Source organism: Gorilla gorilla, chromosome 14, assembly GCF_029281585.2.
Source record: "Gorilla gorilla gorilla isolate KB3781 chromosome 14, NHGRI_mGorGor1-v2.1_pri, whole genome shotgun sequence".
NCBI classification, from domain to species: Eukaryota; Metazoa; Chordata; class Mammalia; order Primates; family Hominidae; genus Gorilla; species Gorilla gorilla.
Genome location: NC_073238.2, coordinates 42,576,626 through 42,596,054, shown reverse-complemented (window position 1 = coordinate 42,596,054; position 19,429 = coordinate 42,576,626). Strand labels below are relative to the sequence as shown.

The 19,429-nt window shown below is 34.6% G+C and overlaps 1 protein-coding gene across 4 annotated transcripts in view; it reads right to left on the bottom strand.

The window, feature by feature from the left end:
• Positions 1–19,429, bottom strand: part of PAN3 (poly(A) specific ribonuclease subunit PAN3) — a 157,120-nt gene that overhangs the window by 26,272 nt on the left and 111,419 nt on the right. For 3 of the 4 annotated variants that reach the window (XM_004054310.5, XM_055359727.2, XM_055359728.2), the window contains 6 exons: positions 12,713–12,960; positions 8,113–8,217; positions 7,206–7,263; positions 2,144–2,305; positions 1,808–1,924; positions 1,618–1,719 (listed from right to left, as the gene is read on the bottom strand). In XM_004054310.5, coding sequence (XP_004054358.3) covers positions 1,618–1,719; positions 1,808–1,924; positions 2,144–2,305; positions 7,206–7,263; positions 8,113–8,217; positions 12,713–12,960 — 792 coding nt within the window. The remainder of the gene's footprint in view (positions 1–1,617; positions 1,720–1,807; positions 1,925–2,143; positions 2,306–7,205; positions 7,264–8,112; positions 8,218–12,712; positions 12,961–19,429) is intronic. The other variant, XM_055359726.2, reaches the window with a different exon arrangement.

Sequence of the window (19,429 nt, the reverse complement as noted above, 5' to 3'; positions counted from 1 at the left end):
ATAAATTTGAGCAACAACTATAGTCATCTATAAGAAAAGTTGTACCACATCCCCTTCCACAAAATTATGCATGTGTCTACAGATGACATAGCAAAAGGAAAAAAATGACCACATTCTATGACCAGATTTTAAATGTGAAACAGCCATGTAACCGCAACTTTCTTTTTTCAACTGTCAGAATGCAAAAAAAAAAGAAGTAACAAGTAAACAGAAGTAATATATTTTTGTCTATAATTAGAGTCTTTAAAGGAGTTGTAATCTGAAAGATACTAGAATATGGACTCAAATCTTTCTCCCCTCCTCTTTAATTTTCAAGTCAAGAAAATCTTAAAAAGATTAAAAAGCATAATAACGTGATGCTGCTTTCTTGCCCCCATAGACTGAGACCTTCCCCAAATACATAAATTAATGAATAGACATCTCAAAATGGATTTACTTTTCTCTGAAATCATTTACCCTTTAACACACATTTGTTAGAATTCAAGTATTCTGGTTGTTTGCAAAATCTCAATGATAAAACAATTCTTTAAGTATATATTAGAAAGGGATAAAGAAGAAAATATTTCATGTTTAAGGAAAAGTTACTTAAAATTCTATTTTGAAACCTTAGATTAAGTAACATGGAATCCAACCTTCAAACAAAAGCATTTGTTTAGGGAAATAATTACATAAAGAACAATATAGTCATAACAGGAATCATTAAATTATATTCAGAGAATATAAAAACTATGGAGAAAATACCTATAATAAAAAAAAAGATATAATATGATATAAAAGGTTAAAACAAAAACAAAACAATGCAAAAGGAGACAAAAACAAAACAAAGCAAGATTGAAAAGAAATGTACTAAAAGATTCACAATGGTTGTACTTAGGCAGGGAAGCCAGAGAGACTATTTCTAAGCTATTGAATTTTCCAAGTCACCTTTATTAAGAAAGCATTATATTTTTAAAAGAAAAACATTTTAAAGAGAAAAACAATTTTAACACATTCTCAGTTATTTAAATATCTGATATCTATGTGAGTCTTCAAAAATCTATCTTATCCTAGTAAATATGCAAAAGACATTATTTCCTAACTTCTTGACCATCAACTCCATTTTTTTGACATATTTCTTTTTAAAATGTGATATGGTTTGGCTGCGTCCCCACCCAAATTTCATTTTGAATTGTAACTCCCATAATTCCCACAGTGTTGTGGGAGGGAGCTGGTGGGAGATAACTGAATCATGGGGGTAATTTCCCCCATACTGTTCTCGTGGTAGTGAATAGGTCTCATGAGATCTGACAGTTTTACAGGGGGAAACCCCTTTTACTTGGCTCTCATTCACTTCTCTTGTCTGCCGCCATGTGACGCATGCCTTTCACCTTCTGCCATGATTATGAGGCCTCCCAAGCCACATGGAACTGTAAGTTCATTAAACCTCTCTCTTTTGTAAATTGCCCAGTCTCGCGTATGTCTTTATCAGGAACACGAAAACAACTAGTACAAAATGTAATAGAGTCTTTAAACTAAATGATTACAGGGAAAAATTATACGTATTTTAAAATAGAAAACTACTCCTCCACAGAGCAAAAGCATTAGTCAAAATATAGTTTGCCTGCATCTTTTTCTTACCCCACTTTCTCTTGGTGAAGTAGGCATCAGCATTAGGGTCATTAAAGTGTCTGCTCATCATAGTTTCTCCTCCAGCATGGAAATCATATGCAAACACAAGAGCTTAAAATAAAACACAAACACTCATTACTGAAAGCTGGCTTCAAATAATGAAGCTCACCAGCAGAAAGACAAATTACAAGTTACTCACAGGGCTCAGCAAATGCTTTAGTGGTAAATACTTCGCGCAAAGTTACGATATTTGAGTGTTGAATTTTCTTCCACATGTCGACCAACACCATGCACTTTGTGTTAACAAGACGAAAACCTGGAAGACAATTTTTCTACTCCAGTAAACTCTAATTGACGTCTCCTTCATATTCCATCAGAAATGGAAAAAAAATGCCATATTTATACATTGCTCATGAGGTACTAATTTCCAAATAAAAATTTTTAATTCATATATTAAATAATATATTCAAGAAGGTTTGAATAATCTTAGCCTCAATGATAATGATTATAAAAGAAGATAACTTATCTTCCTTACCATGTATCCTCCGAAGGCAATATGGCAGATCATCTTTGCTATTTACAGCTTTGTAGCAAGACGTAATATACCCAAAATTACTTGATTTCTGTATCCGGTTGGGAGGTGGCAGTGGTTCTAGAGGGAATAGGCTATGGTAGCTGTCAACCTCTGTAGGAACTGCTAGAGTAATTCATAAGAAGATGACTTGAAAATACAGGCATTCATAAATCTTTCTCAAAAATACAGAAGAAATCATATGTACTATAAACCCCTTGTGTATCACAATGTGCTCTTGTATTTTAGAATAGTGTAAACATTTATTACAATTCCATAAGACAAACTAGCTTCAGTATCAATAAAAATAGGCATTATATAATAAAATAACCAAAGAATAACTAAAGTTCATACATTCAAAAACATTTCCTTTTATAGCATAATACAAATTTGTTCCTCAGAAATAATTTTTATAAATAATTTGAGTTATCACTGAGATAAATTTTTCTGGAGCAAACATTTTATCAGGTTTATAATAAAAAAATGTATTTTTTAATGCTTCAAATACCATCATGTTTTCCAATTGAACACCAACCTATACTTTCATTCTGTTAACTGTCTCGAATGACTTCGGAATGCTCACGATATTTTAAGTGAACGGAAGATAACCCAACATGTAGTACAGCCATAGTAAACCAACTAGAAGAAAATATAGCAGATGGTAACAATGGTAACCTTTTAAAGGGAGGATTATTATTCTTTTCTTTACACTGTTTTGTATTTGCCAAATGTTTTATAATATACATGTTTAACACTATTTTTAAAACATGGCATTATGTCTGTTAAAAAAAAAAAAACCTATAAACAAAAACAACTGATAATTTTTGACCTCTGGTAAGAAACACAGATGAAACCCTATTAAGAAAACTAATTCCAGAAGACAGGTTCAAAATGAGCCTTCCTCTGCATTTGCTAAATACTTTATGCCCATTATCTCTTAATTCTCACAACAATTCCATGAGGTAGAATTCCCTATTTCATAAATGAGGATAATAAGGATTGCATAGCTGAGAGAGAAAGGTAGGATGCAAACCCAGGACTTTTTGATTTTATAATCATAATCCCTACATGGCATGGCCATAATGAAAAACAAATGTAGAATGATTAAATGTCACCAAGTGGCATGTTCTACTTAAAGGCAGTATACTGCCAAGTGTCATTGCATGTGACTACAGTCCTAGCTACTTGGGAGGCTGAGGAAGCAGAATCACTTGAACCCAGGAGCTGAATTCAGCCTGGGCAACATTTAAGACCTCATCTCTTAAATAAATAAATAAAATAAAAGCAGTACAACGGAAGAATACACACAAGTGAAATAGCTGTAACTTTTACTTTTGCGCATTTACCTAGTTTGTATTTGAATGATTGGTATAATGTCCATAAGGAAGTTAAAATGGTAAATTTTGTTTTCCAGCTATTTCATTTATTAAGGAGCACTTAATACAGGATTGATTTCAAATCAGCAAAATATACTGAGCATCTACTATGTACTAATGAACCTAAAGAAATATTACATTCTTACCCTCAAGAGGCCTAGAGAAAAATAAACAACACAAATTTATACAAAACATGTAAGAGGTAAAGTCGCCATTTAAGAAGTACAATTCGCTATGGCACTGGTTCTTAAACGTCACCACCTGTCACAATCACCTAAAGCCTTGTTAAAACAGTTTGCTGGGCCCCATTCCCCGAGTTTCTGATACAATCTGAAGTGGGATCCAAGAACTCACAATTCTAACAAGTTCCTAAAAGTCAATGAAAATGAGCCTCTGGTTAAGGAATCATACTTTGAGAGCTAATACACTATGAAAATACAAAGAACAGAGCAATTCCCAAGGATAGTAGGCACTCATTTGCTATGGGGTTGCTAGTAAATTATTACAACTTACAAATCAATGGTGTTTAATTGATATCCCTTGGAAAGCAATTTGGTTCTATGTAATAAGCTTTAAAACCACTTCTACTTTACTTTTTTCTTTTTTTTTTGGAGACAGAGTCTCCAAGGATGGAGCGCAATGGCACAATCTCACTGCAACCTCCACCTCCCAGGTTCAAGCGAGTCTTGTGCCTCAGCCTCCCGAGTAGCTGGAGTTACAGTTGGGCACCACCACGCCTGGCTAATTTTTGTATTTTTAGTAGAGACAGGGTTTTGCCATGTTGGCCAGGCTGGTCTCAAACTTCTGACCTCAAGTGATCCACTCACCTTGGCCTCCCAAAGTGCTGGGATTACAGGTGTGAGCCACTGCACCCGGCGTGTTTTTCTTTTTTATATCTTTTTAAAAGAGCATCAATTTATCAATTATTTACATTTTTTATACTTAAAAGTATAAATAATTATAAAAGTATTTCTGAATTATACTGAATCTATAGATCAGTTTAGAAATACTTGAAGTATTTCTTCTAAGGAAAAAAATATTTCCTACAGAAGAAAAAAATTAAGTAGATGAATATGTTCACTGCACTGTAATTCATGATGCCAAAAACTATATTATCAAGTGTCAAATGGGTGAACTATAAGCAAACAAATGTTACGCGGGAAGGGATAGTCAGAAACATAGGGCGGTGTTTGTTTGAAAATGTCTAAGTTGAAAATTGTGTGCATACTGATGAATCATGTAAAGTACTCATGGATATTTGAAAGAACGTGACAAAAAAATTTTAAATATTTTATCATCGCTACAAATGTAGATAAAATTAATTTTTATTTTTTAAAGTATTTTAAAAGTAGATAAAATACATTCATTTATATTTTACAGTAAGAGTTTTAGAGTTCTGTTTTAGACATGTAAGTTCTTAATCTATTTGAAGTTGACTTTTTAATGTGGCTTGAGATAATGACCCAATTTTATCTTGTCAATATAGAAAACCATTTTTTGTGGCCGAGCACAGTGGCTCATGCCTGTAATCCCAGCACTCTGGAAGGCTGAGGCAGGTGGATCACTTGAGTCCAGAAGTTCAAGACCAGCCTCAGCAACATGGTGAAACCCTCTCTACAAAATATACAAAAATTAGCCAAGTGTGGTGGTGTACACCTGTAGTCCCAGCTACTTGGGAGGCTGAGGTGGGAGGACTGCTTGAGCCCAGGAGGCGGAGGTTGCAGTGAGCTGCGATCACGCCACTGTACTCCAGCCTGGGTGACAGCAAGATGCTGTCTCAATAAAAGTTTATTTTTTTAATTAAAAAACCAAAAACATTTTTCCAATGCTTTCTTTTCCCCCACTTATTTGCCAACTTTATCACAGAACGTGTCTGGCTCTCTCTAATCTGTTCCATTAATCAATCTGTTTAACCCTGTGCTATCACCACATTGATTTAGTTACTGCAGACTCAAATCAAACCTCTCCTTCCCTAATACACAAATAAATTCTTCATATGAACATTAATAATAACCATACTCTTCAAAGTACCTTGGATGGTCATGGCCCTTTATTCTTTGATACATTTTATCATACTCCATGAAAAGATTTGACTGGAAGTTATGCTTTGACTGGAATTCTACTGGATCTACATGTCAGTTTAGAAAAATTGACATCTTGTTCTGTCTTCCTAATCATGAGTAACCTCTACTAATCTACAGTATTTCACTTTATATTATTTAATACTGCGTAATAAATAAATCTCCCCTGCTGAAATCTTACCTATCTTTTGTTGTTATTTATTCCTACATACTGATATTGCAAAACCATTTTAAGTAGCATTTGCTTTTAATTATATTTTGAAGTTAACTGGGTACTGGCCTACAGAAATGCAACTGACGTATTAATCTTACATCCAGCCATTTTCTACAGTTTGTTATTTCAAATAATGTCTAATCTGCAGTCACATGATTTATAGATGGTAGGTTTATTTTCTCCTTTCCGGTCTTTGTGCCTTCCATTTTTTTTCTTTTTAAACTTTTGCAAAACCTGGCTAAAGCCTGAAATACAATATTAAACAGTTAAGAAAAATTCCAAGATGAATATTTCAAAGGTTATGACAAGTAAGTTCCTTCCCACCTTACCTGGAAAGATCCATCTAAAGGTGTAACAGCCAGACATATTTCTTTTAATTCCTTAGCAATCAAGAGACAACACTCACTAGACGATGCTGAATTTCTGATTACAACCAGGCATTTTGAGATCTTTATGGCAAATGTATTCCTACTGTATTATTTATGAAATTTTACTAAATTATATCATATTTCATTTATACAGAGTAAGCTAAGGAAAGATACTTTAATACGCTTTAAGAAATATTGTAGTACAGTTAGAAAAACCTAGGTTTAAGTCTGGAATCAGTCAGCTGTTTACCAGCCATTGGTCCTGAAGGTTAAGTTACTTAACCTGTCAACTTCTGTATTCCTCATATGTAAAATGGAAATGAAAATAATATGTCACAGGATGTTTGTGAGAAATAAAGTAAGACATGTAAAGTATTTAATTAGTATACTGTCTGGCACACAGTAGTCTCACAAATAGGCCTAATAATTACCATCCTCTCCTGCTTAAGAACCTATACTTCATTAAGTTTCAGGAGATAAAAATATTCTGGTGCACAGTGAATTCTAAAATTATATACTTTTTTTGTGAACTAGAATACTGTCATATGTAGAATTAACAGAAATAAACTAGATGATCAGTAGTACCTTGGGACTGTTCTTTTTTTTTTTTTTTGAGACAGGGTCTCACTCTGTCACCCCGGCTGGAGTGCAGTGGGGCGATTATAGCCAGCTCACTGCAGTCTTGACCTTCAAGGCTCAAGTGATCCTCCTGCCTCAGCCTCCTGAGTAGCTGGGACTACAAATATGCACCACCACTCCCAGCTAATTTATTTTTTGTAGAGACAGGTTCCCACTATTTCGCTCAGGCTAGTCTCAAACTTCTGGGCTCAAGCAATCCTCCTGCCTCAGCCTCCCAAACTGCTGGGATTACAGGTATGAGCCACCAGGCCCAGCCTGGAACTCTTCTTAATAAGGCATAAAACATGTACTACCACATAAGAATTACAACAGCCTTTAAAAGAAAGGAAGGATCAACTTGCTTTTTACCTGGCATATCTGCTTGATCAATTTGAGCCATTGTTATTAAATGTCTGTTGATCAGCTCCTATGAAACAGAAATAAGTATATTTTTATTTAAACACAGATTCTGAAACCTGGATTTCCTATTATAATTAAATAACCTAAGTATTAATATTTTTGGCATGTGCACTTTTTAAATATTAAAATCATTTAAATATTAAAACATTTCTAAACATGGTAAAATGTCTGAACTCCAGGCCCAGATAGACTTAGACATGCCATAATTAAGATGGGGTTTAAGTAGATGTGCCCCTTAAACACGGGTAGCTGGGCTACCCAAAACACATGACTAACGCTGTGGCTGAAAATTCAAGGTCTACTAGTAAACTGGTAATAATTAATTTAAAAAACACTATACTGGTAGAACTCACTTCTATGAAACAAAAATATTTCTGAGAATCTGAGTGTAAAGTGAAATTCTACATACCAAATAACTAGCTGTTTACCAAAAATTAAACAAAACAAAAAACTTTTAAAAAACATTCTTTTAAAAAAATATTGAGCTCTCTTTAAGTTATTTCCTGAGCCAAACTACTTATTTTTAACCTACACCTATTAGAAAAATACTGTTAGAAACCATTTACATTATTTATATACTTCAAAGAGCCTTTTCATAGAAATAAAATGAAGTACAGAACAGTGAACCATTTAAATAGCTATTCTATGTTTTATATCCTGCCACATAATTTATTTGAAATTTTTTTTAAAAGACAGGTTTCCTTAAAAAAAAAACAATTAAAACTTCTAAATTCGATGTGCTTTACTAGAGCATATTTGATTAAATAATATGATTTGAAAAGAGCTCTGTTCTTTCCCCTGTTCACTAAAGCACAGGAGACATTAAGTATTCCTACTATGAATTCTGAAAGCATACCTGTCGGAGTTCATCAGCCATGAAGAAGGAAGGTGCATTTGCTTTCGGTTGCATATAAGCAACGTGAGGTGCAGTTGGAGGATAAATATGATAGTTTGGAAACACCTAAAAAGGTAGGAAGGGGGTAAATGTAATCACTCATTTTTCTTTCTTTTTTTCAGATGGAGTCTAGCTCTGTTGCCCAGGCTGGAGTTCAGTGGCACAATCTCGGCTCACTACAAGCTCTGCCTCCCGGGTTCAAGTGATTCTCCTGCCTCAGCCTCACGTAGCTGGGATTACAGGTACCCACCATCATGCCCAGCTAATTTTTGTATTTTTGTAGAGACAGGGTTTCACCATGTTGGCCAGGCTGGTCTTGAACTCCTGACCTCAGGTGATCCACCTGCCTCGGCCTCCCAAAATGCTGGGATTACAGGTGTGAGCCACCACACCCAGCCTAATTTTTCATAATCAATAAGCTTTATCATTGTTTTGATAAAATTTTAATCTTTACATGATAGCAATAAATTTTAATACATTTTAAATCTTTAAATAATATTGAAGTAAAAACCTCAGAGAATAGCTGTTAGAGAATACTTTCTGAAAGAATTCATATTAAAAATAATATTTCGGCCAGGCGCGGTGGCTCACAACTGGAATCCCAGCACTCTGGGAGGCTGAGGCGGGCGGATCACCTGACGTTGGGAGTTCGAGACCAGCCTGACCAAAATCGAGAAACCTGGTCTCTACTAAAAATACAAAATTAGTGGGGCATGGTGGCGCAAGCCTGTAATCCCAGCTACTCAGGAGACTGAGGCAGGAGAATCACTTGAACCTGGGAGGCAGAGGTTGTGGTGAGTGGAGATTGTGCCATTGTACTCCAGCCTAGGCAACAAGAATGAAACCCCGTCTCAAAAAATAAATAAATAAATAAATAAAATAAAAAATTAAAAAAAAAAATAAACATAATATTTCAGTAATCAATTAAAAATCTAATGAGCCAGCCTGGCCAACATGGTAAAACTCCATCTCTACTAAAAATACAAAAATTATCCTGGCTAACATGGTGAAACCTGTCTCTACTAAAAATACAAAAAATTAGCTGGGTGTGGTGGCATGCACCTGTACTCCCAGTTACTCGGGAGGTTGAGGCAGGAGAATCATTTGAACCCGGAGGCGGAGGTTGCAGTGCACCAAGATTGAACTAACGCATTCCAGCTGGGGTGACAGAGCCGAGACTCCATCTCAAAAAAAAAAAAAAAAAAAAAAACAACAAAACACAAATTAGCCAGGCTTGGTGGCAGGCACCTGTAATCCCAGCTACTCAGGAGACTGAGGCAGGAGAATCGCTTGAAACTGGGAAGTGGAGGCTGCAGTGAGCCGAGATCGTGCCACTGCACTCCAGCCTGGGGGACAGGGGAAGACTCTGTCTCAAAAAAAAAAAAAAATCTAATGAGAAAGAAAACATTTCTTTAGATACAGTAAAATTTAAGCTCCATTGAGAAGACAAAAGTAGCTCTTTGGAAGAAATGTCACATAGTCAGCCTTCTGTATCCCTGGGTTCTGTATTCAAGGATTCGACCAACCATGGGTAGGAAATATTCAGGGGAAAAAAATGACAATACAACAAATAAGAAGTAATACAAATTAAAAATACATTATAACAACTATTCACAAAGCACTTATACTGCATTAGGTATTATAAGTAATCTAGAGATAATTTAAAGTATACAGGAGGATGTGTATAAGATCTATGCAAATACTATGTCATTCTATATCAGGGACTTGAGCACCCAGGAATTTTGCTATCCGTGGGGGTCCTGGAATCAATCCCCCTTGGATACTAAATGGCAACTATACAAGCAGTTCATCACCACTTTTTGAAAGCAACTGGAAGGAAGGAAGGAGAAACTAAAGGTGTTTGGGTACTGGGAGATAAGGAAGTGATACTGCCCTGGCTGCCCAAAGAATTTCCCCTTTCACAGGCATTTTGTGGCCAAACTAAACAAAGTGTTATTCAAACCTACTCTAGGTCAGCAGTTTAAGTGAACAGAAGGATACAGTAATACATTTACCTTCCAAGCAAACTACAATAAAGTTACTAAATCAGCTTCCAGCTTCTTGTCTTTCATTCTTCCAACTGGACTCATCCCACCACCCTTTGTTCTCTTTATCACTCTTTTCTCTGCCTCTCCTTCACTGGTCCATGATACAAAATCAAAGTTCAGTTTTAAATATCTTTTCTATTTTTTCATTCTTTCATTTTAAACAATGAAACTTTTTTTCTCTTTTAAAAACGAATTCAGCTGATTTGCGCTGCCCTAACATGACTGCTCTGCTCTGGATCTCAACTAGGAAGCAGTTTTGCAATACTTGTAAGGTTTCCTTTAGCCTGGGTCTGCAGGGAGAATAATATCTCTTTTTTCTTGTGTTGGTTTCCTTACATAAGATAGCATAGTTTAGGCTGGGCATGGTGGCTCACGACTGTAATCCCAGCACTTCAGAGGCCAAGGTGGGCGGATCATTTGAGGTCAAGAATTTGAGATCAGCCTGGCCAACTGATCAACTGGGTGAAACCTCATCTCTATTAAAGATACAAAAGTCAGCCAGGCATGGTGGTGTGCATCTGTAGTCCCAGCTACTATGGAGGCTGAGGTGGGAGGAATGCTTGAACCCAGGAGGCGGAGGCTGCAGTGAACAAAGACTGAACCACTGCCCTCCAGCCTGGGTGAAATAGCGAACATCCATCTCAAAAAATATATATATTTATATAATTTTATATATAATATATAATTAATTATATATTATATATAATTATTGTTTATATATTTATATATAATTATTAATTATATATTATATAATTATTAATTATATATTATATAATTATTAATTATATATTATATAATTATTAATTATATATTATATAATTATTAATTATATATTATATAATTATTAATTATATATTATATAATTATTAATTATATATTATATATAATTATTAATTATATATTATATATAATTATTAATTATATATTATATATAATTATTAATTATATATTATATATAATTATTAATTATATATTATATATAATTATTAATTATATATTATATATAATTATTAATTATATATTATATATAATTATTAATTATATATTATATATAATTAAGTATATGATTATATTAATTATATATTATATATACTATGTTTATACATGATTATATTAATTATATATTATATATACTATATTTATACATGATTAATTATATATAATTATATATTTATAATATAATTATATATATTTATATAATATAATTATATATATTTATATAATATAATTATATATATTTATATAATATAATTATATATATTTATATAATATAATTATATATTTATATAATATAATTATATATATAATTATATTTATATAATATAATTATATAGATTTATAATATAATTATATATTATATATTTATATATTTAGTAACTTTACATATATATAAAATATATATGTATTTTACAATATATTTATAGTTTACAGTAGGGTTCATGTTCCTATGGAATCTAATGCCTCTGCTGATCTGACACGAGGAGGAGCTCAGATGGTAATGAGAGCAATGGGGAGTGGGTGTAAATATGGATGAAACTTCACTTACTCTCCCACTGCTCACCTCCTGCTGTGCGGCCTGGTTCCTAACACTGGTCTCTGGTCCAAGGATTGAGGACCCCTGTTTTAGTGGACTCTGACTTTCTCACTCACTTCATCTACTACTTATTTTTCTAGGGTAAATAAAATAATTTTTGAATATGGATGAAGTAATGAAGCTAAAAAAGGTACAATTTACATAACATGGAATCCTTCCCTCTCCTTCCCCATTCATTCTCGCCCCCTGACGCCTGTTCCTTCTCCCTGTCCTGGAACATTACTAATTGACTCTGATAAGAAATCTTTCTTTCTGGCCATGTTCTTCCTCTTTTGGTCTTAATATTCATGTTTCCTCTGGGGCCACCTCTTCCCATTCGTTTCATGATTCTTCCCTCACTTCATCGCCAGTCCTTTGGTAGCTCTTTCCTCATCTATAATCATGGCTCTCTTGGGTCTGACTCTTCTACCTCCTGAGCATAAGAGCCATACTGCAGGCCCCTTATCATTATGTGTCACTCCACCATCCACAGATCTAGCTGTTAAATAACTACCTCATCTGAAATAAGGGTTTATCATTGATTTGCTTCCAGTAACTACTGAGGACATACCATCTACTTTTTCTAGCTTCTTACTGAGGTTAAACCATCTATACCTATAAACAAATGTCAGCAGGCATCAATTCCAGCTAGTACAAGGTAAACCCATAAGCAAAACATGCCATAAAGACTAAAATAAGAGAATGGATATAATCTAATTTCTGATTAAACCAGTTTAGTCCAAAACTAGAGTTATTAGTAAGGCAGAACTAGATTAATTTGAAGAGTTGAGAAGAAGAGACTAGACTTCTCATCTAAGTTAGAAAACGAAATACTTTTTTGCATCACAATAAAAAGCTGCAGGAGGGGGTAGACCGCCTCATTACTAAGAAGGTCCTGTTACAAGAGAGTACTAAAATTTCCTCTTTAATGTAGACATACCATTCCAGTCAAAGGTGCTGGAGTTGTGTCTGTATAGAAGTAAGTCGTCCCACCAACAGTTTCCTTTTGGATCACCTGACCAGAAGATGGAGTCTGAGAAACAGGATTATTAACAGATGTAGAGGCACTAGAAGGCACCATGTAACTTGCTGGATTTGGAGTGTGACTTCTTCTTCTGGGAGCAGGAGAAGTATGTGGAGTAATCTTGGGGGAATGAAGAGGGGAAGACCCAGCAGACAACGACATTCCTGAAGAAGATGTAAAAATGTTTCTTAATGGAGCAATAATTGGTTTTAGAGAACAAGTCTGGAAAATAAAATGCAAACATTCATTTGGAAGAAACATCATCTTTGGGATCGTAAGTGCAAAGATGAAGGAAATAATTTTATCTTGTTTTGTTGTAGAAAAAGCTCTGATTAAAGCAAATGTAAAGTTTCTTTTTTCAAATGTAGTTATTTCCAAATATGTTAGCAGATTCACTGCAAGAATAGTCTCCTCCATATCAAGGTTTACATCAGGAACTTTAATAGCAAGAGTGACCAAAAATTTAATAAATTAATGGAAGAGTGGGAAGTAACAGAATTGTGGCTCTTTATAAAATTATGCCTTTTATAAAAGAAAAACTTTCACAAAAGGCATAATTCCTTTTTTATTAAGAATCATTAACAATACAAATAGCACATTCCCCAAACATATTACAGTATTAAAAATTCAAATTATCTAATGAAGAGCTACTAGATTTCATTCAGCCAAATATAATTAACAAAATTGTTTGAAAAAGCAAAAAAAAAAAGTTGAAATACATAGCAGCTTAAGTGCCATATTTTTAATATCAAGCAGTCTGTTGTTTTGATGCCTTTTTGTCATTAACTCTAAACAGGCATACTCTGAAAATTTCTACAGATGCATACTATTTAGACTTAGGCCAATTGATACCATTATGTTCTAGTGGAACAACCACTATGTTCCAGTGGAACAACCACAACCAATAAGAAACATTAAGTGCAAAGCACCCTCTATTATGAGTTTATTGTGAAGAAAGGGAAAGGACAATTGTCTTTACCCTTCAGGAGATTCCAAGCTAGCTGAGAAAAAAAGACCAGGTCACATGTAAAAGACATAAAATAACTTAAAAAAACCCAAATATAAACTAATACACTATAAACTACATGCATAAATGCTGGTGAAATGCAAATTAATTAAAACCAGGTAGAGTTAATCAAAGGCTTAATGGAGGTGATCAGTTCTGAGCAGACTGAAAAGGTATTTAGAGCAACAGATACCCTTCCCGAAAAAAATAAGCTTATCCAGGAACTGTTTTCTGGCTATTTGGTGAATGCCTAAAAACCTTCACCACTGAAATATGCCACCTCACAATATAAGAAAAGGGTTACCAAAAATGCCCTAGTCACAAAATTATGATTAACAGGGATATGAGTTTCAATTTCTAATAATTCATAAGATACCAACATGTTTTCTGAAAACATGTAGGTGAACAAAAATGAGCAGAGAACTGAGGTAATACTTTGCTTTTCTTTGGATAGCCCTCTGTACTTTCTGAAGAGCCTCAACATAATTATTTCTGGTTTTCTGAGCAACTAAAGTAGGTAGGTGAGGTAAATCAGGCTATAAACACCACAGGACATACATGCAAAGTCAACAGCAAAGCCAAGACTCAAACTCAACTCTCCAAATTCCCAATCTAGTACTCCTACTACTATAACACAATGTCTACTGCATTGAGATTAAAATAGGATAGGAATTCTCGAGTTATGTCTTAAATGTGTATAAAAGAAACTTTAAAAAAACCCAAACTCCTTAAAAAAAAAGAAGCCAAATTACTATATTTATATAAACCTTTCATTTTTTTAAAACTATTCCAGAGCTGTTTTTAATCTAACTCTATATTGTACATTTAATTAAAGGTTAATCCATACAGCAAAAATTATATTAGACTATTATCAATGGATAAAAACTCCCTACTTGTCTAAAATGAAATGCATTTAGACAGATTTTCCTAAAGCTAGTCTCTAAGACTTTCCAAAATAAAACTGGCCAAGTAACCAAAGATGAGTAAATTTGTTTACTATTATGACATTAAGTAACACAACAGAACTACAATTCTTGAGCCCTTTCAATGTTTCAGGGACTAATCTAAGTGCTCCACATCCATCAATCTACTTAATCCTCACAACCACCCTGTGAGGTAGGTATAACATATTTATTTCAGAGGAGAAACTAACTTAAAAGATCAAAATAATTACTGTAAGGACAAATATAGGTAATTCAGCAACATAATCAAGACTCAAACTCAGGTTGATTTAATTCCAAAGTCAGTGCTCTCAGCCAACATGCTATATAGCTGACCAATTCCTAAGTCTCACACACATACGAAAACAGGAAATCAATTACATGTTTTACTAGCTTTAGTGTGACTACTAAAGCTATGTGGGGATGGGGCTATGTGTAGCATGGGCTGAAGGGAAAGATTCTGACATCAAAGTAGGTATATAAGTGAGACAAAAAGTAGAATCTCTCTTCAAGGCTGAGTACGTGGAAAGAGATTACCATAAAAACAATCTAAGGTGAGTTAAGATAGAAATTCACCTATAGTAGAATTTACTATAGGGTATCAAGAGTTCTCTTAAGAATTCTAAATTTTGTGAGGTTATTTTAATATAAAGTTGCAGAAATAAAATTTGAGTTCATCTGAGCTGAGGCTGACTGGAGTTACTTAAATACATTCAAATGTAAGCTGAGTGCAGTGGTGTGAGCCTGTAGTCCCAGCTACCTGGGGGGCTGAGGCAGGAGGATCGCTTGAGCCCAGGGGTTTGAGGCTGCATGAGCCACACAGCGCCCATGAACAGCCACTGTGCTCCAGTCTGGGTAACATAGCGAGACCCTGTCTCTCTAAGGAAAAAAAAAAAAGGAAAGCAGGAAAAAGAAAAGAAAGAACATTCAAAATAAAACATGTACGACAGTAAGCATCACCACCCCCGCCAATAAGGATAATAGGATACTTAAATTGCATAGGAAATTAAAAACTAAATTACTGAAATACCTAATCTAATCACAAAAGACACAGCTTTGTGTCATCTGTATATTTTATAAGTGTGTTAAAGAACTGAGTAAAATATCTACACATCCACTTGGAGAGAGGTATTCTGTATTTAGTATTATGAAGACAATACTAACAAGATGCCCATTCTTAAGTGCCTACATACAGTACTAAATTATAAACAGCAAGAAAGAATAGAACCACACTACAGGAACAAGTAGTTTAAAATAGGATGCTGAATTAAAATGAGCAGATTCTGCTCAAATTAAGAAAATCTGACTGAAAGTTAAGAATTCTTAATTTAAAATGACATCTTCCATTGCACATTATTTAATGTTTAACCACAGGAATCTTAACGCTAAAAGGGTTTCAGGAAACCATTTGGTATAATAAAACTAAAGGTCTTCTTTTAATAATGAGGTATATCAGATACATTGTAATAGAAGTTTCTTCTTCTTCATTAGAAATTTCATGTTTCACACATAAATATTCTTGTATAATTTCAATCTTTCCATATACAGCAGGGAAAGGGCTACCAACGGTTACTGGAACACCCTGATATTAACTGACACTCAATCAACAGAGCACTGAAGCAAATATAGTAATACATAGAAGATCAGCATAACAACAATCTAGAAGGATGAAAATTTGTATTTTAAATATTCTAAATTAAGAATATTTCACTTTCGTATTTCATTTTTTGTATTATTTTTTGTCATTTACTCTTGAAATGACATTCTGATGACATCAGTATACAATAATTACACCAACTTCTAAAGTGAACATGCAAACTGAGATATTTAAAAGTAATATATGATAAATTAACTGCTTTAGGGCATTTGAAAAATGATTCTCAAAAGTACCCAATTCAAATAAAAGTAAGGAACAATACAGGAATGTCTACTGGAGAAATTAACTGGAACTAACAAAAGAAAGAAATGAGATTTTAAAAACTTCAAGGCTAATCTATAAAGGCAAAGCATCACTGTTTTTTTGGATAACACAATTCTATTTCTGGGAAACCTAAGAGAAACAACATAAAAAACTCCTGAAAAATAATTACAGAATTCATTAATGATTAGAAAATTAATATATACCAAATCAGCACCCTTCCTAAATACAACCAACCAGTTAGGACAATATTATTTCTGGAAAATGAGAGACTAAACTAACATGGACACCCTCCCTCAACCCCTACCAATGTTATGAACGCACAGAACTGTGAGATAAAACACAACATCCCAACATTTAAAATATACCTGATCTTAAAAAAAAAAAAAAAAAAAAAGGGCCCGTCACAGTGGCTCACGCATATAATCCCAGCACTTTGGGAGGCTGAGGCAGGCAGACCACCTGAGGTCAGCAGTTCAAAACCAGCCTGGCCAACATAGCAAAACCCCATCTCTACTAAAAATACAAAATTTAGCTGGGTGTGGTGGTGCGCACCTGTAATCCCAGCTACTCAGGAGGCTGAGGCAGGAGAATCATTTGACCCTGGGAGGTGGAGGTTGCCGTGAGCCGAGATCACACCATTGTACTCCAGCCTGGGCAACAGAATAAAACTCTGTTTCAAAACCAAACAAACAAACAAACAAACAAACCCCAAGAGCAAGAAACTAAAGCAGAATCTGAAGCCAGGAGGTTATGTCGTGGAGTTTGGGGAATTATAAGCTAGGTCAGATACAGTCTCTACAAGTTGAGTTTCTAAGGCCCACAAGGGTACACGAAATGTGGCCATGAGCCCACAGAATACAGAAAATGAAACTAAAACCCCTGTGTAAAACCAGGACTCTGGAAAAGCAGTAAATACAGGACATTTCTATCAGCTCACAGAACAAAAAGGGAAGCCTGTCTGTCGAAGAGCAATGGAGAAAAAGGAGGAAGGTTGGAGGACTGGAGTGACGTCTTAAGAGAAATGGAAACCACATGCCTGTTCCATGCATAAGTATAAGAGAGAAAATCCTCATGAGATTCCATGTTACAGGAATCCCAACAAGAAACCAACACAACACTCGACCTGCTTTGGAAAAACTCTTCAGACACCTTGCTGAAGCAAACACCAAACTATTTTGATGAACACTTCCACAAAAATGACAACATACAAGAACCTTCCACAGAAAATAATCGCACTTAAAAGAACTCATAAGAACGAGCATGTACAACATACTTGAGAATTAGCAACACAAGAACAAAGAGTCCAGGTAACAGAACCATATAAAACAGATTATAAAATATAATTACTACTGAGGTGATTAAGAATATGAAAGAAGTGACAAACATCACAAAAGAATAAGGTGTCTGTAATTCTAAAACAGAGTGCACTGGCTCTTTAAGAGTGAAAATGTAAGCATTAAAATTAAAGGGAAAAAACATCAAAAGATGCATTAAATAGCAAAGTAGATAAATCAAAGAGTGAAACAATAAATTAGATAAATCAAAGAGGGAAACAATAAATAAATAAATAAATAAATAAATAAAGATCTGAGGAAATTAACCAGAAATAAAACCTGGAAAATTTAAAAGAGCAGTTAAGAGATACAAAATAATGAAAATGTAAATATCCAGGAAAAGAAGAAAAGAATACTGGAGAAGCAACATTCGAAAAAAAAGACTTGTGATTTTCAAGAACTCAGCACACAACTCCTCACTCAAGAAGTCCTAAGTTAAGAGTTCTCAGCAGAGGCTGAATGTGGTAGCTCAGACCTGTAATCCCAGCATTTTGAGAGGCTGACGCAGGCGGACTGCTTGAGGCCAGGCGTTAGAGGCCAGTCTGGGCAACATGGTGAAACCCCGTCTCTACAAAAAATATAAAAAATTAGGCCGGGTGCGGTGGCTCATGTTTGTAATTCCAGCACTTTGGGAGGCTGAGGCGGGTGGGTCACCTGAGGTCAGGAGTCTGAGACCAGCCTGGCCAACATGCTGAAACCCCGTGTCTACTAAAAATACAAAAATTAGTCAGGCATGGTGGCAACATGTCTGTAATTTCAGCTACTTGGGAGGCTGAGGCAGAAGAATCACTTGAACCAGGGAGGCAGAGGTTGCAGTGAGCAGAGGTTGCACCACTGTTCCAGCCTGGGTGGTAAGAGTGAAACTCCGTCTCAAAAAAAAATTAAATTAAATTAAAATAAACCAGACATGGTATGCACCTGTAGTCCCAGCTACTCAAGAGGCTGAGGTGGAAGGATTGCTGGAGCCCAGGGAGGAAAATGGTAAAGTGAGCTATGATCGTGCCACTGCACTCAGGCCTCGGTGACAGAGAGATGCTGTTTAAAAAAAAAAAAAAAATTCTGAGCAAAATAAGTCCTTTCTACCAATTATGCAAAAATGCAGCATGCGAAAGACAAAGAGAAAATCTTAAGAGCTACCAGAAAAGAGACAAATGATCTAACAAAAGAAAAATAATTATGCTAACTGTATCAGCAACACTAAACAATGAAATTTTCAAAGGAGAAAAGATAACTGTCTACTTGAAATTTATATACAATCTACAAATGAAGAAAGAAAGACATGTTTAAGGTTTGTCACTAGCATCTCCATGGTGAAAGAACTATTAAACGATCAACTTCACTAAAAAGTAAACTCCCCTCTTAAAAGGCATGGAATGTAAGAATATGTGAGAAAATCTGAATAAGCACTGACAGTAAAAGAATAAAAGTCAA